This window comes from Nicotiana tomentosiformis, chromosome 5 (assembly GCF_000390325.3).
Source record: "Nicotiana tomentosiformis chromosome 5, ASM39032v3, whole genome shotgun sequence".
Classification (NCBI taxonomy): domain Eukaryota; kingdom Viridiplantae; phylum Streptophyta; class Magnoliopsida; order Solanales; family Solanaceae; genus Nicotiana; species Nicotiana tomentosiformis.
In genome coordinates, this window is record NC_090816.1 from 80,112,892 (window position 1) to 80,137,580 (window position 24,689).

Below are 24,689 nucleotides of genomic sequence, written 5' to 3' on the forward strand. Positions count from 1 at the left end.
GTCAGAAATTAGCTCTTTGGATTTCCCGACTAATGCCCCGCATGGCGCGTCGCCCCATGCGGCGTGCCTGTGCAATGTTTACAGAGTTATTTTCCTATTTCGGCTAGGAAAAGGTGATTTCATCTGGGCCCGACCCTACTTGGTATAAATACATGGAAAATGTTATTTTCTGGACTTTTGACACATATTCGACCTAAGGAAGCTAAGGAGGAGTTGGAGGGGCAAAAGCATAAAGATTTCATCATTCCTTACTTACTCAAGACGAGTTTGGATTGTATTTATGTTTTTCTCTACATTAACTTTATTTGTGATGAATTGCTCCATATCTATGGAGTAGTTCTCTTTAGGGTTTGATGGATTTGGTGTATTGATGATTGTTTGTGGATTATAACTCTAGTTTTATGTATTAAAGCATTTTTGGATAATTTAATTGTTGCATCTATATTCACTTATTCATGTAATCGAGAGAGGCATAACTTGTGATATCTTTGAATTATATTATTGGTTGAGTTCTTTAAATCTTCTTAGTAATCGAAAGAGGCTAGTTAAATCATTGATTAAACCTAGTTAGGAGGATAATCGAGAGAGGTTCTCCTAAAGACCAGTCAATTATGCATTCTTGCATATCTTCACGTGCTTAAATTAGTTCGTCTCGTGAGGTTAAGACTTAATCGAGAGAGGCATTTTTCCTGAACGTTTGAACTAATAATTGAGTGAATTTGAGAGACTCACTTAAATAATAGAAGTGAATTACCTAGAGTTAGATCCCAAACAATTATCTTGCACCTATCCTATCAACCCCTATTTTCTCCCACTAATAACTTCCTTGCTTATCTTTGTTTTGATTGTCATTAGTCAATAGCTTTAGATTCTTGGTTAATTGTAGTTAGAAATCATAGAAATCTCAATTGTTGATCATCTTGAATAGCAATCAAGATAAAAACTACAAGAATACGGTAATGATCCGACCGGTCATTTTTCTTTCTAGATCCTCGTTCCCCTAAATAAGACTCCCCGTAGGTGCTTTTAATATTTTATGACTTACGGGGATGGTTAGTTTGGGTTTGGAAGGGTTCGGGTTGAAATCGGAACACTTAGTTCCTTATTATTGGCTTAAAAGAGTTAAGTTTGACTTGGGTCAACATTTGCAGTAAACGACCTTGGAACTGGGATTTGACGGTCCCAATAGGTTTATATGATGATTTTGGACTTGGGCGTATGTTCGGAATTGGTTTTGGATGACCCGAGAGCGTTTCGGTGCATTGAAGGTTTTAAAGTTCTTTAAATTTGGTTTGAAGTTGGTTTTGGTGTTATCGACGTCTGTTTGGGATTCCGAGCCTGGGAATAGCTCTGTATGGTGACTTAAGACTTGCACGCAAAATTTGGTATCATTCTGAGTAGTTTAAGTATGATTCGGCGCGTTCGGAGTGAGTTGGAAGAACTTGAAGTTCATAAGTTGATTTGATTTGATTCGGAGTGTAATCCTTAGTTTTGATGTTATTTCTCGTGTTCCGAGGGTTCAAGCGAGTCTGTTTTATGATTTTGAACTTGTTGGTATGTTTGGATGAGTCCTCGAGGGACTCAGATGTCATTCGGACGATGCGCGAAACTTGTTTGGACTTGGAAGAATTTTGAAGCAGCAGGGCTTCTGGTGCATTCGCACCTGCAAAGAATTGGTCGCAGGTGCGGCACTACTGAAATAGCTGGTTAGCTGCAGGTGTGAATCTAGGCTCCGTTGGCTGAGTCCGAAGGTGCGGACATGGGGGAGCAAGTGCGCGACCGCAAAAGCGGTCACTGGTCCGCAGAAGCGGCCTTGAGCTGGAGGGCAGGTGCGAGGTCTCGACCGCATATACGAGCCCGCAGATGCGATGAGGGCACCACAGAAGCGGAAGGAGGCAATCTGGGGAGGACCGCATCTGTGATGCTTTTTCTGATGCAGAGCCGCAGAAGCGGCCGATTCTCCGCAAAAGCGGAACCACTGGGAGGCAAGAAGGGTGCATTTAAGTCGGGACTTAGGCTGTTTTGGCTCATTTCTTTCATCTCTTGGGAAATATTTGAGCTCTTTGAAGAGGGGTTTTCACCTAGCTATTGGAGGTAAGTAAATTCTATCTAATGTAAGTTAAATACATAGATTATGGATAGATTTTAACATGTAAGATTGTGGAAATTATGGGTTTAGTTGAAAAACCTAGGCTTTGATTAAAAAAATGAGATTTGACCACGAAAATGATTATGGAATTGGGTGAAAATTATATATTTGAGTTCGTGAGGTTATGGGTAACATTTATCTTCGAAAATTTTCGGAATCTAGGCACGTGGGCACGGGGGCGATTTTAGGAATCTTCCAATTTGGGTTGGGTAATTACCTCAATAAATAAATTATGAACTTTTGAGTATATATTGATTTATTTATATAATATTTGGCTAGTTTCGGGTTGTTTGGCACCAAGTTGAGGATTTAGCGCGGATTTGTGGATCGGAAGTGAGCTTGAGAACAAGGTAAATCTCTTGCCTAACCTTGTAAGGGGAAACTCATCCCCTTAGGTGTATTTTTTTATTGTGAATTACTTGTGTGGGGAGCTACGTACGCACTAGGTGACGAGGGTCCATGCGTAGCTATATTTCATGAGATGTCCGGGTAGTCTTAGATTTACATCATGCTTTAATTGTACTGTCATGTTTGTTGTGCATATTAATTATCTTAAATAGAGCTGAGACTAGAGATTTTAAAGTTGAAGACTTCCAAGCTAGATTTCTTATTTTGGGGAAAGAATTGAAGAATACTTAATAACTCTGAGAAATCCATGTCCTCTCACGTTGCAAGTACTTCTGCGAGCGAGGTAAGCGTCTCTATTCTCATGGGAGCGGGTCGTTCGTCTCGGCAGTATAATAGATGCATCTATGGTTTGTGTCGTTTGACCCTCGACAGTGCACACAGTATTGTGGATCGGGTCGTACGACCTCGGCATAAATCGTGCGTGATAATACTTGGAACCCGATTACACTTGATATTATGTTATGGCTTGAGAGGTATAATTTATTTAATGACCGAAAGTGATTTGGAACTAGTATGTGTTAGATGGAGATTTTGGAATTTATTATCAGCTAAGGAATCATTTATCACTGCTTGTTATTGTGTTATTATTATTATTTCCATGTTCCATGCATGTTTAGAATTCCTGCATTTTATTATTGGCCCATAGTAAGTGTCGATGTCGACCCCTCGTCATTACTTCTTTGAGGTTAGACTGGATACTTACTGGGTACATGTTGTTTATGTACTCACGCTATACTTCTGCACAAATCGTGCAGGATCTGAGGCAGGTGCATCTGGCAGTCATCCCAGCGTGTGCCCCCGATACCCTGAGGCTTAGTGGTGAGCTGCTTTCCTAGTCCGCTCTGCAGCACCCAGAGTCTCTTCTTTGCATTTTCTTTCTGTCTACTCTATTTCAGACAGTAGTTTAGTATTTTGTATATTCTACTAGTAGCTCGTACACTTGTGACAACGGGTCTTGGAAACATGTTAGTAGACATTTGATGGATTTTCAGTATTTATTACACCACGCTTGCTCTTATATTTGTTTACGCTTTATTTTATTAAATTTTTCACCTCTTATTTACTTAATAAATAAAAGTCAACTATTTCAAAATTGTTAAAAAGAATAAATACATGGCTAATTCATTATTGGCTTGCCTAGCGGCGACGTTAATCGCCATCACGGCCTATAGGAGAAATTGGGTCGTGACAAATACTATTTAAATCCAATCCCCATGGATATGATATTATACTATACTATATTTGACTAGCGAGCATAATTTAGGTGTTTGTTTTGAGCTCGTCAATTATTTAAGTCCGATGAGCTGGATCTCTAAATGATCATGTCTTAGACTGTTTTTGAACGATACAACAGTTAAGTGATGCAAGTTCTTGTTTATGGATCCTATAGCCATGATTTCTAGGCGTGAAGTGTTAAGAGCATAGTTGGTAGTATGAACAGTTGAAATAATTAATAAAATCCTATATGCATCATGATTTCTAAGTGTAGTAGCAACGAGTGAACACAGAATATGTCCTATAGGCATGTTCTCTAAACAATATTGTAAATCACGTAGGCAATGTCTAGTTACCAATTGCTTGAGGTCATAAATTCATGATTCCTAAGTGGAGTTGGAAAAGTTGAAGATCCTATAGGCATGATATCTATTAACAAGCAATATACAGAAGTAGAGCGTGATGGACAGGTAGCAGGTAAAGTCATTTGATCATATAGGCATGCTTTCTACCCATTTATGCGAGAATTAAACTAACATAGGTCCCTTATAACTATTTTCCCCATTATCTATCTTTACAAGTTATTACATACCAAATAAAATAGCTACATGCCCAATATAAATACAAAATAACCCAGTAAAACATCTGGGCCTTCACCAGCTTTAAATTTCATGTAAAACCAACAGGCCCAAGCTCCAGGTGCACTAGGATGAACAAAGCACGCTTGGATTCAGTATTCAGACCGGGCTCAATACGCCAGACCCAAACCATCAAACAGGCTCAATTATCCAACAGGATACCCCAAAATGTAAGCAGACAATTACACAGCCATGTTAACTTAGCACTCAAGCAAGAAATTCACACAAGATCAATCCCTGATATTCACAGATTATTCAAGAAGCAGGATTTCCCATATGACATCCTAAGGTGTGAGGTTTAGGGAAGTATGAGAGAATATAAACAAGACAAGAACGATTCAAACCTATCCACCCTACTTTGGAAGGTTCATAGGCATACTCTGAGTGTAATGCTTAAGGGTAGACAAAAATACATGTACTTAAGATAAGCCATACACCTATTTGAATTCATTCGAGTACACCCATCATGATCAAGGCTTAATCCTAGGAACACAACCAAACAGAAGCTCCTATAGGGAGGGTCTAGCATGAAAACTCAAGGCAAAACATGGTCTAGAACTAATTTTGAGAAGATAACGAAATCGAAGTTCTTGCAGGATAGCCTTTAGCATGAAAACCTAAGATAAAGCATGGTCAAGAACTAATTTTGAGAAATTGGCGAATAGCAGTTCATACATGAAAGACTTAGCATAAAAACCTAAAGTAAAACATGGTCAAGAGCTAATTATGAGAAGATAACAAATAGCAGCTCTAACAGGGAAGACTTTTAGCATGAAAATCTTAAGGGAAGTGTTACACCCCATATTTTCGTACGTGAAAGTACGCCATAAATAAATTGGTGAAAGCTCGAAAATGAGATGTTACATCCCGCATTTTCGTATGTTAAAGTTTCATCGTAAGTTAATCGACGTAAGTTCGGGAATGAGATTATTTTGGAGATCATAAGCATTATGCTATTTAAAACAAGTGGTGAGTAAATTCATGAAGGTGAGAGGGTAAGTAAATCGAAGAATATGAATTTCATCGAAGTTTGACATTTTGAGATAAAATATGGCCCGAGCTAAAATACCCGATATTTATGGACTAGTGCCATACAAGGTACCACATGACCATGATAGTGAGGTGTACAAGGTGTGCTAAAAATATGTAATATTTTAAGTAATTTGAGATAATTCTTAATTATATGAATAATTGGGTAATTATAGATTTTTAGTGGGATATTAACTAAGTGATTAAATTAATTAAGTAATTTGGATATGCTTGACAAGCCAAAAACGTGGCAACCAAGAACCTTGGTTAAAATATGACTCTTAAGTCATAAAGAAATGTGGAAACTTTAGAGAATCAAGTGTCTTAGTCATCTTATTATGTGGGGCCACCTAAAAAATTGGATAACTTTTATAATCTCATAAGAAAGCATTTCAACCAAGCTTCCATACATTAGTAACGTTAATTGTAAGAGCTTCAGCCAAGATTCCTTACATAGTAAGTGTTAAATCATTTTCCAAAATATCCTTGCATAGCAACGTTATTGCTAAGTGCTTAAGGAAAAGTTTCGGCCAAGATTTTCTTTGCATAGCAACGTGATTGCTTCGAGCTTTTCATACGACTTGTTCCGTGTTTTGTCGCAATTAACGTGTGTTAGAGAATTGTCAAGAGAATCGATTCAGGTATGTTAAGGCTATCCTTTTTTTCCTTTTGGCATGATCCAAATGATACAAATGAAACGAGCAAAATACGCAACTTTCATAAATGACTCTATTCATAGAAGTACTAGGGGTGTCTATATTCTTGATTTCCCATGTGAATTATTATTATTATATCTTCTGTTCATGGGTCTCAGAAAAATACGTATTTGATAAAGTTTATCCCATAGCCATATTATTTTTATGACAAAAGAAATCTTATTAACGTGCTTCATATGCATTTCATGCATTTATACATGCACATTGACTCATGATCATATGGCGTTATATACACGTATATATATATATATATATATATATATATATATATATATATATATATATATATATATGTGTGTGTGTGTGTGTGTGTGTGTGTGTGTGTGTGTGTGTATGTATATGTGATATGGAAAAGGTTACAGTGTTATATACGCACCACCACCTGATCAGTTGGTATACGTTGATAATTTACCCACAGTGGCCGAGATGATATGATGGGATGCCCTTAGAGGTTTGATGATGTTATAAACGCATATACCTATACATGGTATGACATTTATACGCATATGCATGGCATTGTAAATATCAATGATTCACAAAGTTATTCAAATTTACATGTTGAGTCTTTTACTCCATGTTTCTATCATATCTATTATTTACTGAATTTCCTTCCTTACATGCTCGGTACATTATTTGTATTGACGTCCCTTTTGCCTGGGGACGCTGAGTTGCATGCCCACAAGTCCCGATAGACATGCCGAGAGTCCTCCAAGTAGGCTATCAACTTAGCGGAAGATGTCGGTGAGCTTCATTTGCTCCGGAGTTGCTTGTTTGGTCAGTATAATTTAGACGTGTATTGTTTGGTATAGCGGGACCTTGTCTCGACCTTTATGATAAGTATGTACTCTTAGAGGCTTGTAGATAGATGTCATATATACGGATACTTGTATGGCCTTGTTGGCCTATATGTTAAGTATATAATGGATCACATTGGCCTTATAGGCCCGTATGTCACAAATATGAGTTTCTATATCAGATTGGGTCGTTCTATATCGGGTTTTCCCTCATGTTTACTCTGATTATCTCATGACGCCCCTTATGGCACACTTTCCTATGATAATGTAATAAGAAAGATACGTTATGTTGGTACTCGGTTGAGTAAGGTACCGGGTGCCCGTCGCAGCCCATCGGTTTGGGTCGTGACAGAAAGACACTTTGTATACATGGTCAATATTGATTCTATGAACAAAAAGAAGTTCCTACAGGGAAGATTAGCATGAAGATTCGAGGTAAGCATGGTCATAATTTAATTATAACAAACAGAAGTCCCTGCAGGAACACTTAACAGGAAGTTTAAGGCAAACCAGTTTTTGTGAACATAGTTCAATAAGTATAACAAATTAATTAACATGTATCCACCTAATTCCAAAGAGGTTAGAGATTCTATAGGTCAATTACATATAGCAAGAACAAAAGATTACCTCAAAAGTATTAGACTCAGGCAAACTTAACATTAACATACACGTATCCATAGAACAACATTTGACAATGAAATTACAACAAACCACTCAAAAGAGTACCACATTTGATTCATAAATTGCAAAGAAACCTAAGTCATGCTCTTCTATTTTGATAAGAATTCACACAGTAGTGACATACAGAATGCACATGAACATGAACAAGTAGAGAAGTGTTAGTTTGAGTGCCTTCCTAAATTACTAAAGAACTTGGTTCTTCCCTTACTCCTTAAGCATAAACGAAATAAACAGTAAAATGCAAAGACAACAATTTTTATGTGGAAAATCACTCGGCTCAAAGGTGCGAAAACCACGACCTACCACGTACGATTTTAGCTTCAACTTCACTAAAATAAATGAGCCAAATGTGCTACTTACCAGACCTATAAATCAATACCCACACAGTTCTCCTACTTCAACTATTTGAGAGAATTATAAGTTACTCTAACTTGCACACTCAAAACACTTACTTCAACCGATAGATTATGTATGACAACTCAATTTCCTAATACATATTTACGAATTGAATCAAGAAGAACAATAAGACTAGTAATCGACTTGAGTGTTAAAAATGTTGTTCCACAATTAACGTACAAAAGGATAATGTCCTCAGTCCATCAGGAAAGTATTTAAGTTCACTGGGCTTCGAGATCTTTTGGGTGTCATATGCATAGCCAAATTCTCACTTGATAGGACTCCTACAGTCCCAATGATTCCACAAATCTAGTGACTCTTATCTATCACTTATATGCGAGCATATCTTCTTGGACAACGGCCCTTATCACATTAACCGCCTTCTTCCAACAATCTCAGACTAGAGTAACTTTGTGAAAAAGTTACTACCTTGTAAGAACCTTCAACAGCGATCTTGAGGACCTGGTTCTTAGCACCCGTTCACTGGACACACTTTGTTAATCATCAAAATCCCAATTCTCAAAAAATAATCCCCTTTTTTTATGATGACAAACTTTGTGCGCATAAACCAGGTAATGGCGTAATTTCATTCATGATCAGCTCGTCACAACAGCAGCAACACAACACCATATCAAACACCCCCCAACTCAATCTTTCCCTTTTTGGTATCATAAAAAAAATAAAACTGTTAGACAGTCCAAGTATAGTTAATGCAAGATTCATTGCCATCGAGGCTACAATACAATCACAATATAAATCAAGACAAATGAACTACGCTAATAATAAAAACTATGCAAGAAGCAGGTAAACAACATAAGAGAGTTAAATAGTGCCAAATTAAGCCTTGGTCCTTGAATTAAAACATTTAAACAAAATAAGCTGAAATATCCAGCAAACGACTCAAAACTAGAATAACAAAAAAAATAAAGGCACCATTAGGTTAACAAAACAGATTGGAGACAAGGGGTAAAGGACCAGGATCAAAGGTGAGAAGAAGAAGGGGTCAAGGCTTTCCCAAGGGTGGCAATCTATTGAGCATGAGCCTCGCTGTCTTTTCTAAGCTCCTCCCTGAGTTTCCTGGTTTCCTTTCGTAACTCATCATTGTCTTCTCTAAGCTTAGCATTCTCCTCTAAAGCCAATTCCAACCTTTTGGAGAGTTCAGCTGCCCTGTTGCTCTCAAGTAAAATGGCAGAACTAGTTGGCCCTATAGCCTTTATCTCTTCATAACCACGCTGCTTGAGTGTAATAGTATCCATAACATTATTTTGATTCCCAAACTTCAGCACAGGAAAAGCTATGTTGAGCTTGTCAAATAGCTCAGTTAGCATGAAGCCATAAGGCATGGCATGCTTAGGATGGGAGGTGTCTGCGGCCCTTGCCATGTGCAGAATCATCAGGCTAGGAAGGTTTATGGCTCTACATGTATCCAGCAACTCCATTACAACCATATCAAGTAAGGTGGCCTCATGCCTCCTCTCAGATCTCTATAGAATGCAGGAGTTCACAAAGTGAAATAGCAGTTTGTGAAAAATGAGTCATGTCAGTCTTGTACACCTTCTGGGGATCATCCAGCTCAAACTTCCGGGAGAACTTTCTGGTAGCTACAATGCATGTGTCCACATCATTGTATATAGCAGGCCACTTCTTCTTCAGATAGTTGTCAAATCCTAGGGAAGGAATGTTCAGTAGCAGCCCAAGCTCTTCAACATCAAACTTTATATCAAATTCTCCTACAGAACTCTTTACTACCTTGCCGTCAAACTGGAAGTTTGCATAAAACTCGACCACAGCAGGCACGCATTTCAACCAACTAGGTCATACCCTTCTCATCAGTATTTGAACTATCTTCCAATTCAACACTTTTCTATTCTTGAACTCGATCAGCATGTCAACCACAACAGACACGGCTTTCTTCTCCTTCCCTTTGCTGGTCTTCTGAGAGGTAGGAGTTGCCCTGATGGGTTTAACAGTAATCTTTTTCACTGGTGGTTTCTTGGCCTACAAAAAAGTACCAGGTACATCCTCTTCATCCAACTCAACTATAGGTTGAGCAACAGGAATTTTCTTTCTTATTTTCTTGGCACTTCTAGACTCCTTGATCATCTATTCATCAACAGCTTTTCTTTTGCTCCTGGTGAGAGGAGTCCTATCAGAAGGAGCCACTTTATTTCTTGCCTGGGGAACTGGTCTTGTAGATTTGACATAGGCCTTTCTGCCCTTTTTCCGTACCTCAGATAGGGGAAAATCATCCTCATCATTATCAACCTCCTCAAATCCAATAAAAGGAGTTAACAAAGACCTAGGTTCTTTAGGTCTTTCCTCTTCACAAACTTCTTCTAAAGGGGGCATGACTATATTCCCAATAGCCACGGAGCCTTCAGATTCCTCACTGGCATTCTCCTCACTTTCACTTCCTTTTTCATCTTCATAACCCTCACTCACTGAGTCACCTTCTCCCTCACTTTCTTTTTCTTCTTCTGTAGAGTCTCCCACTTGATCACCTAGTTGTTCTCCTACCTCACTCTCTTTTCCTCACCTGATTCCCCCTTATTCTCATTCTTCTTCTCATCAGTACTATGAGCTTTTTCCTATACCTGGTTCTCCTCCTAACTGTCTTCTCCTTCTCCCTCCCATGAGCTTCCTCATCATCCTCATCATTAGTCCAACTGTAAGAAGTACCATCAGAAGCCTCTTTATTTTCTGTTTCTTTCTCTGCTTCCCCCTCAACCACCGGTATATTATCAATGGTGTCCACATTTTTCTTCTAAGTTACAACTTCCTTTTCTACAACAGTATCCTCTACATGTGGTGTGTCACTCATGGGTGCAATAATTTCCAATAGGGCAACCTCAATAGCAGACATTAGAACATTAAGTTTTGATTGAGGTTATTTTACCTGATCAGCCGTGACAGATGTAGATTCCTATTTCCCCCTGAGTTATAACTTCCTTAACTTCTGGTTCGCCCTTAGTAGTAGCATGAATCACCACCTTGCCACTCTTTACTGATTTCCTTGAAGTAGCCTTGACCGTAGTGGGTTTAGAGGTAATTTGGGTGACAGATACAAGTGCATGGGCAGTTGGTTTTGGGGATGGAAGTCCAGTAGAGGTAGGAATTATAGGTGCAACAATAGTAGAGGATGACGGTGTAGGTACAGTAGAGGGCATGGGTGGAGATGCAACAGGAATGGGTACAGATTCACTGGTTGATTTTGCACTTGTCTTAGGCTTGAGCTTCATAATTTTGGGGTTCTCTTCAGTCTTAGATGAAGATTTCGCCTTCGAGGGAGTTTGTCTTAACTTTGTCATAGTGATGAGAGAATGAAGGATTTGGTTTGGTTCTTGCTTAGGGTTTGAGAGGAACAGTGAGATCTGAGATATGTATCACGATAGGGTTTTAAAAAGAGTGTCACGACCCCAAATTCCCTCCGTAGGATATTGTGACGACATCTAGTATCTAAGACTAGGTAAGCCTAATCAATATGCAGAAACATTAAACAAGATATTTAAAACTTGAACATCCCAACAATTTTATAAAAAGAATCTACCAAAACTCAATACGTAAAATACCAAAACTTGGTGAGATATAAGTCACAAGCTTTAAGTGCAGTACTGAATAATCCTATACATCACTGTCTATCAAAAAAATAAAGAAATAAGAAAAGAACGGGATAGAAGGGGACTCCGAGGCTTGTGGATGCGGGTAGGTGTACCTTGAAGTCTCCAAGCAGATATACCTTGAAGTCTCCACACACGAGCTAGCTCATTGATATCTGGTCTGGTGGGAAAAACTTGGATCTGCACAAAAAGATGTGTAGAAGAGTAGTATGAGTACATCACAACTGTACCCACTAAGTACCAAGCCTAAGAGTAGTGACAAGGTCAGGTCAGGGCCCTACTGGAATAATAGGAAAAACAAGGCAGGAGATATAATAATGTAATTAGATGACAGAGAAGTGTAACAATAGAAATTCACAGAAGATAACAACCCGGAATACAAGAAGACAACTACAACACGTAAGGAAACAAGAATCTTACAAGTTAAGAAAATAACAACAACAAAAACAACAATAATATAGCAAATAGAGGTAAACAACAGAGGCACTCCCGAGGTACCGCCTCGTAGTCCCAAAAGTAAATATCCCACAACGGCATGGCAGAAACCTCGTGCAAACAATGATAACTGCACGGCAGAAACCTTGTGCCACAATAACACTCTGCACGGTAGAAACCTCATGCCACAATAACACTCTGCATGGCAGAAACCTCGTGCCACAATAACACTCCACACGGCAGAAACCTCGTGCCACAATAACACTCTGCACGGCAGAAACCTCGTGCCACAACCAATCAGTTATCTCAACAAAAATCACGAAAACAACAGATAATCAATGAAATCACAATAAGGAATCCTACAGTTAAAGGATGAATACGAAATTAAAGGAAGCATATAATTCAACTACGCATGTTGCACAAATTGCAAGTAAGAGATATGACACGTAGACATGTGACATTAGGCTAAACATGATGACTACACGTGCTAGAGTAACTCAATTAAGGGAATAAAAAAGAACTACTCAGCAAAAAATGAATTTTCAACATTTAGCCTGAGTACGCACTCGTCACCTCGCATGCACGGCCTTTACGTATTGCAATTTACCATGACAGTACCAAATCCTATGGGGAATTCTCCCCCCCCCCCCCCCCACAAGGTTAGACAAGTCACTTACCTCAAACCTCGCTCAATCAATCAATAAGAAGGCCTTTTCCTCGATTTTCCAACTCTGATCGGCTCGAATCTAGCCAAAACAATTACATACTATAAATATAACTAAACGAAACAAATTTAAATAATGAAACTACGACTTTAGCAAAAAATTGAAAAATCGCTCCAAAAGGTTGACCCGGGCCCACGTCTCGGAACCTAACTAAAATTATAAAATTAGAACACCCATTCAATATCGAGTCCAACCATACAAGAATTACTCAAATCCGACCTCAAATCGCCTTTCAAATCCCCAAATTTTAGCCTAAGAAGTTTTCCCAATTTTTATCTAAATTTCCAACTAGAAACACTAATTAAATGAAGAAAACAACAATAGATTCATGGGAATTAATCAAAAATGAGTTAAGAATCCTTACCCAAATGATTTCCTTGCAAAACCCTCAAAATATTTCCACAAACTGAGCTCTCTAGGTCCAAAAATGGATAATGAAATCAAACCCTCGAACTTAGCCCTTTTCTGCCCAGCGAAACTGCAGACCTCGGAGTCCCCCTCTATCCTTATTATGGTGTCTTCCTTATTCTCTTTAGACTCTGATGTATAAAGATATTTAGCATTTCTCTTTAGAGCTTGTGACTTATTTCTACCGGGTTTGGGGAGTTGTAACTATTTTGAATCATAGTTTTTATTTATTTCAGATGATGAGGTTTGAGTTTCAGCTTTATATTCAGTTATTCCGCATAGTTGTTAAGCTTACCTAGTCTTAGAGACTAGGTGTCGTCACGACATCCTACGGAGGAAAATTGGGGTCGTGACAGAGTGTAGTCCTGATTTGACTAGAAGAGAGAAGACAACTAAATTTGAGTTCTAATGGGACTCTAATAACGGTTACTTTTGATTGTTGGACTTTTAAAATTAATTAGACTCTAATTTCTCTAGGATTTTCCCTTGATCCTCGGCTTTGATAACAAATAGGAGTGATGCTAACATGATTAGAGAGTCTGAGTGTAGCAGTAATTCCAGTTATTAAGTTCAATGATTTAAGACAAGATGGCATGTACCTGAGTCCAAGAACCAACTTCTTAGAAACTCCTTAGTCATTTCTGCAGTAAAGCTTCAGCACAGTAAGTTAGTATCATAAAGAAAAGTCATCAGCTAGGCTTTTCTAGGCGTGTGTGCGCTTAGGGCAAGCACGAGACTGAATCAAGCATTTTATACTCAACTATCTACATCTAATGACTTCTCTTCTAGCCAATCATTGGGGTTCTAGTTAGAGGTGTTGATTAATCCAAGTTCTAGTCTGTTTCTTTCAAAGTGGTCCCTATTCAGTGCCTTAGTAAAAATGTCAGAAATTTGATCTTCAGTTTTACGGAAATGGATTGAGATATTTCCTTTATCAACATTATCTCTAAGAAAGTGATGTCTGATATCAATGTGCTTGGTTCTCTTATGCTGACAATGATTTTTAGCAATATTTATAGCATTGGTATTTTCATAGAAAATAGAAACACAACATAGTCCCAGAGTTGCTGCCTTATCCATAGCAATTGAGCACATCAAGATGTTGCTGCCACATATTCTGCTTCAGTTGTAGATAGAGCCACTAATTTTTGCTTCTTTGTTCCCCAACAGACCAGGCAAGAACCAAGAAAATGTGTTGTTCCTGAAGTGCTTTTCCTGTCAACATGAAACCCTGCATATCAGCATCAGCATAACCGACTAGATCAAAGATGTATCCTCTTGGATACCGTAGACACAAATCAGGAGTCCCTTTAAAATATCTAAGTATTCTTTTGATAGCCTTTATATGAGACTCTTTGGGATTTGCCTAAATCTTGCACATAGTCCCACACTGAACATAATATCAAGAATGCTTGTTGTGAGATACAGCAGTGGTCCAATCATTCCTCTATACAACTTTTGTTCCACATTTTTCCCTTCTTCATCAAGATCCAGCTTTGTTGTAATGGAAATAGGAGTGCCAATTGACTTAGAAGAGTCCATGTTGAATTTTTTCAACAGTTCTTTGATGTATTTTTGCTGATAGATCATGGTTCCAATAGGTGTTTGTTTGATCTACAGCCCCAAAAAGAAATTTAATTAACCCATCATGCTTATTTCAAACTCATTCCACATCATTTTAGCAACTTCCTTGCACATTGCTTCATTGGTAGCTCCTAAGATGATATCATCCACATAAAATTGCACAATCAGAAGATTTTTTCCTTTATTCCTCAGAAACAATATGTTGTCCACTTTACCTCTTATAAAGTTATTGCTTAATAGAAATTTTGAAGCCTCTCATACCAGGCTCTTGGAGCCTGTTTTAGTCCATACAATGCCTTGTCTAACTTGAACACATAGTCAGGGAACTCTTCACTTTCAAATCTAGGAGGCTATTTAACAAACACATCCCCCTTCAGGTAACCATTCAAGAATGCACTCTTCACATCCATCTAATACAGAGTGAATTCCATGTGTGCAGCAAAAGCAATTATCATTCTTATAGCTTCCATTCTGGATACAGGAGCAAATGTCTCATCATAGTCAATGCCTTCTTCTTGATTGTACCCCTGAACCACCAGTCTGGCCTTGTTCCTTGTGATATTTCCTTGCTCATCCAGTTTGTTTCTGAACATCCGTACGGTACCTATGACAGTTCTATTTTTAGGTCTTTGCACCAGGTGTCAGACCTTGCTTCTCTCAAACTGGTTTAGCTCATCTTGCATGGCTATTATCCAATTTGGGTCCTTTAAGGCTTTTTTTTTTTTTTGGTCAACAATCCTTTAAGGCTTCCTTTATGCTTTTAGGCTCAGTTTGTGAGAGGAATACAGTGAGTGCACACAGGTTTCTCAGAGATGACCTAGTTTGCACTCCAGCATTTGGATCAGAGATGATGTTCTCAAGGGGGTGTGAGCTTTGATGTTTCTATGGCCTAACTTGCATACCCAGAGAGGGTTCAAGCAAGGAGTGACCCAAAGGACCAGGGTCAGTAGTTGTAGCTTCACCTGTCTGAGTTTCAATCGGTGTGGTTCTCTCTTCTTCCTGTTCTTCTTGATCACTCTCATTTCCCTCAGGATTCCCTAATCTCCCTTCAAATTGTTGTTTAGGTTCTCTAGAAGTTCCTTCATCAGTAAGCCCTATATCATAGTCTTCATACTACAAACCTTTCTCAGCCATATTGTTAGAGTCATCAAAAATAACATGAACATTTTCTTCAATACGCATAGTTCTTTTATTAAATACTTTGTAAGCTTTACTATGTGGTGAGTAGCCAAGGAAAACTCCCTCATCACTTCTGTCATAAAACTTACCTAGAGCTTCTTTGCCATTGATGTGCACAAAATATTTGCACCCAAAGGCTCTTAGGTGAGTGATGTTGGGCTTTCTTCCTCGAAGTAACTCATAGGGAGTCTTCTTAAGAATAGGTCTGACCATGCATATGTTTAACAAGTAACAGGTAGTATTGACTGCCTCAGCCCCAAAAGTTCTTAGGCAGTCCACTGGCAATTAGCATGGTCCTGCCCATATCTTCTAGAGATCTATTCTCTCTTTCCACAACACCATTTTGTTGTGGAGTTCTGGGTGCAGAGAAGTTGTGATCAATGCCATGAGTGCTACAGAACTCAAGGAATTTAGAGTTTCAAACTCAGTCCCATGATCTGTTCTTATGCTTGAAACAACACTTCCCAGTTTCTTTTGAATCATTCTGACAAACACACAGAAAACATCAAAAGTTTCATCCTTAGATGCCAGAAACAAAGTCCATATGTACCTATAGTAGTCATGAACAATCACAAATATATACTTTTTCCCTCCCCTGCTCTTCACTTTCATTGGTCCACATAGGTCCATGTGAAGGAGTTCTAGGGGTTTGGAATTACTGAAAACCTTCTTAGATTTAAAAGATGAACTTACATGTTTGCCTCTTACACAAGCATCACATACTTTGTCTGATGCGAACTCAACTTTTGGTAGTCCAAGGACAGTCCTTTGTTGCCAGCTTGCTGAGTTGAGATAGACTGGCATGTCCCAGTCTTTTATGCCATAATAGTGTGTCATCTTTCACTACACTTAAACATGTATGCTCACTCTGAGAAAGAGACATAATAGATATCTTGTAGACATTGTTATGTCTCTTACCATTCAGAACAATTTCATCAGTATCCAGCTTAGTGATAGTGCAAATTTAGAATTAAACTTTACCCCATTGCCTTTATCAAACATTTGAGAAATGCTGAGAAGATTATGTTTAAGACCAACTACATAGTACACACCTTCTATAGCATGAGATAGTGACTTACCAACCTTACCAATACCTGTTATTTGTCCCTTTTTCCCATTTCCAAATTACACACTCCCTCCTCGGAAGGCTGTCAATGAAAGGAAGTTTTTCTTTTCACTAGTCATATGTCTTGAGCATCCACTGTCCAGATAGCAGTCTTGATTGTTTCTTCTCACTTTAGCCTGCAACAAAAATTACAAGTTAGTCTGGGGAATCCAGACAAGCTTGGGTCCCTTATTGTTGGAAAAGGGATGAATCAAATTTCTCCTTGCCTAGAAGGGGAGAGTGTTAACAATTCTTTTCTTATTAACCTTAATCCACTTAGTTTGGACAAGGGAATTTATTGTGGGTTCTTCTTCCTTCTCCCCATGTTTAAATAGCCCAAAGGTGTTTTTGAACTAAGCATGAATTAAAGCAAAAGCAGGGCAAATATCCCTTAAGTGTCCTACCTTCCCATAGTGAGTGCACATCTTATTGTCGGAGATTCCTACATACTTGGGATCAAACCTAGGTATAGGTTTGCTATAACCAATTCCTGATTTGTTAGTGTTGCAATTTTCATTTAGCCAATTTAGTGCATCTGAGGATCTATGCCACTTGCTTAGCCTAGATAGTTCATACTTTAACTTTTTAAGATTTTCTTGCAATACTTTATTCCTACAGTCAGCATCACAAAGACTATCTTTAAGCTCTTTCAATTCCTTTTCAAGATTGTCTTGCTGATCACTCATTATTCCCTTGCCATGTGCAGTAGATTGTTGCTCATTTTTAGAAGTGAGTTTAAGAACCTGGTTCTTAAGATCTTTGACCTCTCCTTCAAGATCAGCTTTGTCAGATTCAAGTTTTTTGAGGTCAAGCTTAACACATGAAAGCTTTCTTATTAACTGATCATTTCCAACACTCAACCTATCCATCTCACTCATCATGGTCACTATTATGGCCATTAGCTGCATTTTAGACATAGCATGGATATTTTCTTTCAAGTTAGAAATACTTACCTAGTTTGTTTCATCTTCAGCTTCTAAGTCACTCATAGCCATCATCCCTATCACTTCCTCTTCCGTTTGGCTTTCTTCAATTGCCATTAGGGCAACTTCAATGTTTTTATTTCTAAAATCAGCCTCCAATGTCCTTCATATATTATGAGCAGAGATACAAGAGGACACCTTGTAGAGGACACTCCTTGGTAAACTTCTATAGAGCAGATCATTTGCCTTCACATTTTTCTGGATCATCTGACGATTCTCAGCATCATAATCCTCCTCTCTCTTGATACTTTTGTTTCCTTCACTATCCACTTTGGCAAGGATAATTGGTCCATGATTGACAATTATCCATAGGTCAAAATCAGTGGCCTGAAGGAACACTTCCATACACATCTTCCATTCATCATAGTGGTGTCCATCAAACAGAGGAGGTCTTCCAATGTGCATTCCTAGCTGTACCGGGGGATCAGTCTCAACTGCCTTGTATGCATCTATCACATCATAAAGACTTATAGCCTCTTCCTCATTTTCTTCTTATTTATCACTTCCACTGTCCTCATATGCTGCTAGAAAGGCTTGTTTCATGGCTTCAATGAATCCTTTGCCTAGGATTTTGCCTTTGTTTAGGCCCTTATCTTTCGTTTTTTTTTTCCTTTTCTCTTTTTCAGCTCTTTCTTTCTTCTATTCAATTTTCCACATTGGGCAGTCTTTGATCATGTGGTCTAGCTTGTTGCATTTGTAGCACCCATCGTATAAAGCTTTGTCAATCTGCTTAGGTTTGCCACTATTTTCTCTGTTACATGTATTTGTGGAATTTTTCATGAACTTTTTGAACTTAATGAACATTGCTAGGCCGAGTTCATCATTGTCAGACTCATCTTCTTCGGATGCCTTAAGAACCAAGGCCTTATCCCTCTTTGGTTCCTCCTTACGTAGTTCCATCTTTCTCATCTCATGAGTCTTCAAGTTTCCAATCAACTCGTCCAGTGAAATATTATCCAACTCCTTTGCTTCCTGGATGGTTGCGACTTTTGATTCCCATGAAGCTGGAAGAATCCTTAGAACCTTGCTAACCAATTCTTCAGAAATGAATACCTTTCCAAGTGACTCTAGTTCATTTGTGATTATAGTGAACATAGTCATCATCTCCTGAATGGGTTCAGACTCCTTCATAGAGAAGAGCTCATAATTTCTCATAAGCAACTCAATCCTTGATCTCTTCACTTTATTAGTTCCTTCATGCGCAGTTTCAAGTGCATCTCATATCTTCTTTGCATTTAAGAATGCAAATATCCTATTGTACTCATCAGGACCAAGTCCACAGATGAGGATCCTCTTGGCCTTTGCATTCGTCTCCATCATTCTGAAATTTGGTGCCACAAATTTAGAGGGGTCTTTGGAAACAATCTCATTTTCCCCATTTTGTTTGGTCGGAGTCAGTGGTCCTCGATTCACTATTGTCCATAGTTCATAGTCCTCAGCTGTTAGAAAATTCTCCATTCTTTCCTTCCACCAACTGTAGTATTTTATGTTGAACAGAGGTGGTCTAGTAGTTGATTGTCCTTCGTTAATTCCAAGTGAAGCACTCATTTTGCTTCCAAGATCTCTCTAGGTATTAACTGAGTTTGAGAGCTCTGATACCAATTGTTAGTTTGAGTGTCTTTCTAAATTACTAAAGAACTTGGTTTTTTCCCCTATTCCTTAAGCATAAATAAAATAAACAGTAAAAAGCAAAGACAACAAATTTTATGTGGAAAATCACCTAGCTCAAAGGTGCAAAAACCACAACCTACCACGTAGGATTTTAGCTTCAACTTCACTAAAATAAATGAACCAAATGTACTAATTTCAAGATCTGTAAATCAATACCTGCACAGTTCTCCTACTTCAACTATTTGAGAGAATTACAAGTTACTCTAACTTGCACACTCAAAACACTTACTTCAACTGGCAGATTATGTATGACAACTTGATTACAAATCAATTTCCTATTAGACATTTACTAACTGACTCAAGAACAACACTAAGACTAGTAATCGACTTGGGTGTTGAAAATGTTGTTCCGCAGTTGACGTATAAAAGGATAATGTCCTCAGTCCATCAGGAAAGTAATTAAGTTCACTAGGCTTCGAGACCTTTTGGGAGTCCTATGCATAACCAACTTCCCATTTGATAGGAGTCCTACAGTCCCAAGGACTCCACAAATTTGGTGATTCTTATCTATCACATATATGAGAGCATATCTTCTTGGACAATGGCCATTACCACATTAACCGCCTTATTCCAACAATCTCGGACTAGAGTAACTTTGTGAAAATGTTACTACCTTGTAAGCACCTTCAACAGCTACCTTGAGCACCTAGTTCTTAGCGTAGGTTCACTAGACACACTTTGTTAATCATTAAAACCCTAATTCTCAACAGGAAGTAACAATTAAATTTTGCGAGTCAAGAACACTAATCAGTTGCAAAGATAAATGAGCAAAGGAATGAGAAAATCATAGTTTCAACATTAGTTCAGTAGCAGCAATTGAAGGAGAACAGTGAGAACCCCAAGTCTGCGGTGCTTCAGAGTTCACAGAAGCCTCAATGGGCTCCGAGCAGCGCTTGAACTGGAGGAGGTTATTGTGCCATACAACGGTGGCCTTGGCTTTCAACCGGCCAAGTACCAAAACGAACACAGTAATTTTAGAGAAACCAGAACAAAAATATAACAAGTGCGAGTGTTAGAATCGTGAATAAAAGTCTATCTAAGGGGGAATTGGGGAGGGGTTTATATAGTATTCGATTCACACAAATCAAAAAGGAAAATAATCACAAAATAAGGAAAGAATCTCATGCAAACCGTTTTCAAATTGGATTAGGGCATAATTAGGCAAACCCTAGCTCGGCCAGGGAATCGAAAAATAGCAAAGAATATCATCAAATCAAACTTGTGCAGCCTTGTCTTGAGTGTATTAACTCAAGAATATGGTAAACATCCATAATCGGAGCCAATGATAGCCTTTCCAAAAATAAATCGATGCCAAACGAACAAAGTCAAGAATCGGGGAAGAAACATTATTAGAGCTAGAAAAAGGAAAGAAGATTAGCAGAAGATCTCCATGTCAAATTGGGTTTAGGCTAAGGTTCTAGTGGGTGAGGCAACTAGGTTTCAGGGGGGGGAGAGAGGCAAAGAGAGAATAGAGACGGCTGAGGGGTGGAAAATGCTTTAGGTTAGGGGTTGTGAGGATATAAGGAAAGACGGGAAAAATATATAATAGGTTGTGAACTGGGTAAGAGGAAGTTGGGTTGTCCTGTTGGGCTTGGGGTGATTGGGCATGAGGTTTCAGACCTCTTTTGGGTCCGAAATTGGCAAGGTTTGGGCTGAATTGGAAAATAGGCAAAATTAAGGAAAAATAAATTAATAACAATTACTAACAAATATATAAAAATGCTATTTATGAAATTAAATATTTAAAAGTAGTAATTTGTGATTATACAAAATATAAAATATTATTTTGACATAAATAGTATGATAAACATAATTATTGTGAAACAAATAGGATATTATCGCAAATGATGCATAAATGATATAAAATACAAATAATTAAAGGAAATGATATAAAATATGCATAAAATGTTACCATATATAAATAATTAGTTTGGCCAACTAGTGACTCATAAATGGTTCTAAGAGAATAATAAATAAATTATTTATCAATTACAAATGCTAGAATCAGTTGAAAGTGCTTATAATATAAATAAAAAGGAAAACTCCATAATAATAATTTTAGAAACAAATCCATGAAGATAATAAATTGATATTTAAAACATGTCATGGAATAATAATGCAGAAAAATATTTTATAAATAATGCTCAAAAAATATATAGAAATACATTATAAAATATACCAAACCACAAATTGAGTTTTAACATATACTGGATTGGTTTGCACGCTGCAACAGTATTATTATATATTTGGATAAGGTTGCATGCCGCAACGATATTGGTATTAGTATGTGGATCGAGTTGCGCGCCGCAACAGAAATAATGTATTGTGGTTATTCTTCGTTGTTATATTCTGCTACCGTGTGTTATTGTAAGACTGTGCTATGATAATATTCTGGGGGCCTCTAACATTTATTTTCTTATTCTGTTTATTATGTAACTATTCGTTTCTCTATCTTGTTATTGTTTTTATACTTATAATACGTACAGGTTCACAGTGAACGTCTTGTCATAGCTTCGTCACTACTTCGTCGAGGTTAGGATCGATACTTATTGAGTGCATGGGGTCGATTGTACTCATACTACACTTCTACACTTCTTGGGTTGATTCTGGTGTTGGTCCCAGCGGCATTTAGAGGTGATTTCTCGGATCTGTTCTAGGAGACTTGAGGCAGTGATGTTTACCGTTTGCATACCCTGGAGTCTCCTTCCTATCTTTATCTACTGTTTTTGTACCAGACAGTATTATATTTTTCATTTCGGACTTGTATTTAGTATTATTAGTGACTCATGTACTTGTGACACCAGATTTTCGGGATAGTCTTAGACATAGATGGTTGTACTTCTATACTATACGTTTATGCTATTTCACCATTTTATTATTATTAATGTATCTTAGTAGTTAAACTGCTTTAGTTTTTGTATTGATGTTGGCTTGCCTAGCAAGCAGATGTTAGGCGTCATAATGTCCCCATGGTTGAGATTTTGGGTCGTGACATGTGGACTCGTATTCGAATGGGTAGTCAGAATTTGTGACTTTTGTTGGGTTCCATGAGGCAGGTCCGAGTTAATGTTTTGATATTTGATAAAGATTTGAGCTTTATTTTTAGAGTCGATTTATATAGTCGTGTTTGATGTTATTGAGTTATTTTTGGCTAGATTTGACCCGTTCGGAGGCCGACTCAAGAAGTAAGAGCATTTTAGAGTATTGATTTGGTATGTTTGAGGTAAGTATCTTGCCTAACTTTGTGTGGGGGAACACCCCTTAGGATTTGGCCTTAATATTTTATTCGTGTTATGTGAAAATCAACGTGTACACGAGCTGACAAAGTGTACATGGGTGTTATGTGTTGCTTATGACCAAATTAGGCCTTAGGCTATTAATATGCCTTAATTTGAGGATGTATTTTATATGAAAAATGCCTAATCATTTTATGGCTACGTGAACATGATCACTACAATTGTTTTAGCTATAGTAATGCTTTATATGTTAGGCACCCATCCGTATTTTACTATTTTCACGTCCTCGTGCACCTTGTTGATAAATTATGAGCTTATATCATTGATAAAATTTTAGCATTATTATTTTGTGATAATTGCGGCACATGTGGATATGTTGAGTGGATTGATTGGTTGTTGGCACAGGGTGTTTGTCGTGCAATTGTAATTATTGTTGTACATGTGGGGCGAAATAAGGGTGGCGTTTTCTCGGGTTGCCGACGTGGCGAAATAAGGATGGTGATATACGCATGTGGCAAAATAAGGAGGCATTTATTGTTATTTTCACTTGCGGAAAAATAAGGGTGATTTTGTTAATGATATTATGTGATGATTTTTGGGGGTGTTTCTCTTGATGTTGTTTTTGTGTTGTAACGGGTTTGGTATTCTGATCATATGCATGTTTTCTTAAAACTCTGTCTTGTATTTTTAATGAGTTGTTAGTTGAATTTGACATGCTATCATATGTCGCCACTTCTATTTGATGATTTGTTTACAAAGGTGGATTCTTCTATGTTGAGTTGTTATCACATGTTCTAATGAGATTGTTGATATTATTTTTTCTTACATATTATGTTGCCAGTTATTGATACATTGCACAGATTATTTGAATAGTAAATATCATATGACTTGAACCTCATCACTACTTCACCGAGGTTAGTCTTGATACTTACTGGGTACCATGTGGTGCACTCATACTATACTTCTACACATTATTGTATCGATCCAGGTGTTGGAGGCAGTGGGAGAGTGAGCTTGCATCGATTGTGAGGATTCAAGGTAAAGTTGCATGTTGTCGCAGTCCGTTAGAGTCTCATCCTTAATGTTGATATTGTTAATTTAAATTCGAGGAGTATTATATTTTGAATACTCCGTTTATATTCAGTTAGAGCTCATGAGACTGTACTACCTAGTTCTTGGGAGATATAATGAGTATTGCCATTTCGGCTTGTGCTAACTCTATTTCTGCTTTTGTATTAAACTATGTCTTATTATATCATGTTTTATTGAATTAATGATGTTATGTGATAGGTTTACCTAGTCTTAGAGATTAGGTATTATCATGATCCCTTTGGTGGGTGGTCATGACAAGTTAGTATCAGAGCTCTAGGTTCATAGGTTTTACGAGTCATGAGCAAGTTTACTAGAGTTTTGCGGATCGGTATGAAGACTTTTGTGCTTATCTCAGAGAGCTACTAAACTATTAGGAAACATCATCTCCTTTCATTCTTTATCGTGCCGATTTGTTATTCTAAAGTTTGAATCTTTACTCTTCTATTCTCTCCCATATGATGAGAAAACATTCTGCCGGATCAACTTAGAAGGCACCAGCACCCCCTATTAGAGTCGTGAGAGGCAGAGGCTGGGGCCGACGCAGAGGTCGAGAAGGGGCACGTGCTGCAGCTAGAACACCTGCTAGATCAGAATCGGTGGAGCCACTAGTAAATACAGTTGAGGAGCA

General features: G+C 37.9%; 3 protein-coding genes across 3 annotated transcripts; all 3 read right to left on the reverse strand.

Moving 5' to 3' along the window:
- Positions 1–14,305: 14,305 nt before the first annotated feature.
- On the reverse strand, positions 14,306–16,187 carry LOC138892644 (uncharacterized). The gene is made up of 5 exons (XM_070176379.1): positions 15,917–16,187; positions 15,690–15,874; positions 15,159–15,266; positions 14,603–14,825; positions 14,306–14,442 (listed from the first exon to the last, which is right to left on the reverse strand). The coding sequence occupies exons 1-5, from the start codon at positions 16,185–16,187 to the stop codon at positions 14,306–14,308; spliced, it is 924 nt and encodes a 307-aa protein (XP_070032480.1).
- A 2,514-nt stretch (positions 16,188–18,701) lies between these two features.
- Positions 18,702–19,217, reverse strand: LOC138892645 (uncharacterized). Its single transcript, XM_070176380.1, has one exon. It carries the CDS (start codon positions 19,215–19,217, stop codon positions 18,702–18,704), a length of 516 nt encoding a protein of 171 aa, XP_070032481.1.
- A 63-nt stretch (positions 19,218–19,280) lies between these two features.
- On the reverse strand, positions 19,281–19,610 carry LOC138892646 (uncharacterized). The gene has a single exon (XM_070176381.1). It carries the CDS (start codon positions 19,608–19,610, stop codon positions 19,281–19,283), a length of 330 nt encoding a protein of 109 aa, XP_070032482.1.
- Between the last annotated feature and the right edge of the window lie 5,079 nt (positions 19,611–24,689).

Bases quoted from the DNA above. Each gene is read 5' to 3' on its own strand.
- LOC138892645 (XM_070176380.1), bottom strand. From the start codon at position 19,217: ATGAGAAATTATGAGCTCTTCTCTATGAAGGAGTCTGAACCCATTCAG.
- LOC138892646 (XM_070176381.1), bottom strand. From the start codon at position 19,610: ATGAGTGCTTCACTTGGAATTAACGAAGGACAATCAACTACTAGACCA.
- LOC138892644 (XM_070176379.1), bottom strand. From the start codon at position 16,187: ATGGTCAGACCTATTCTTAAGAAGACTCCCTATGAGTTACTTCGAGGA. The intron at 14,826-15,158 runs GTTTGTTAAATA...TTGGGGCTGTAG, and splicing joins GGTTACCTGAAGGGGGATGT to ATCAAACAAACACCTATTGG. The intron at 14,443-14,602 runs GTGTGGGACTAT...GCTGATATGCAG, and splicing joins CATTCTTGATATTATGTTCA to GGTTTCATGTTGACAGGAAA.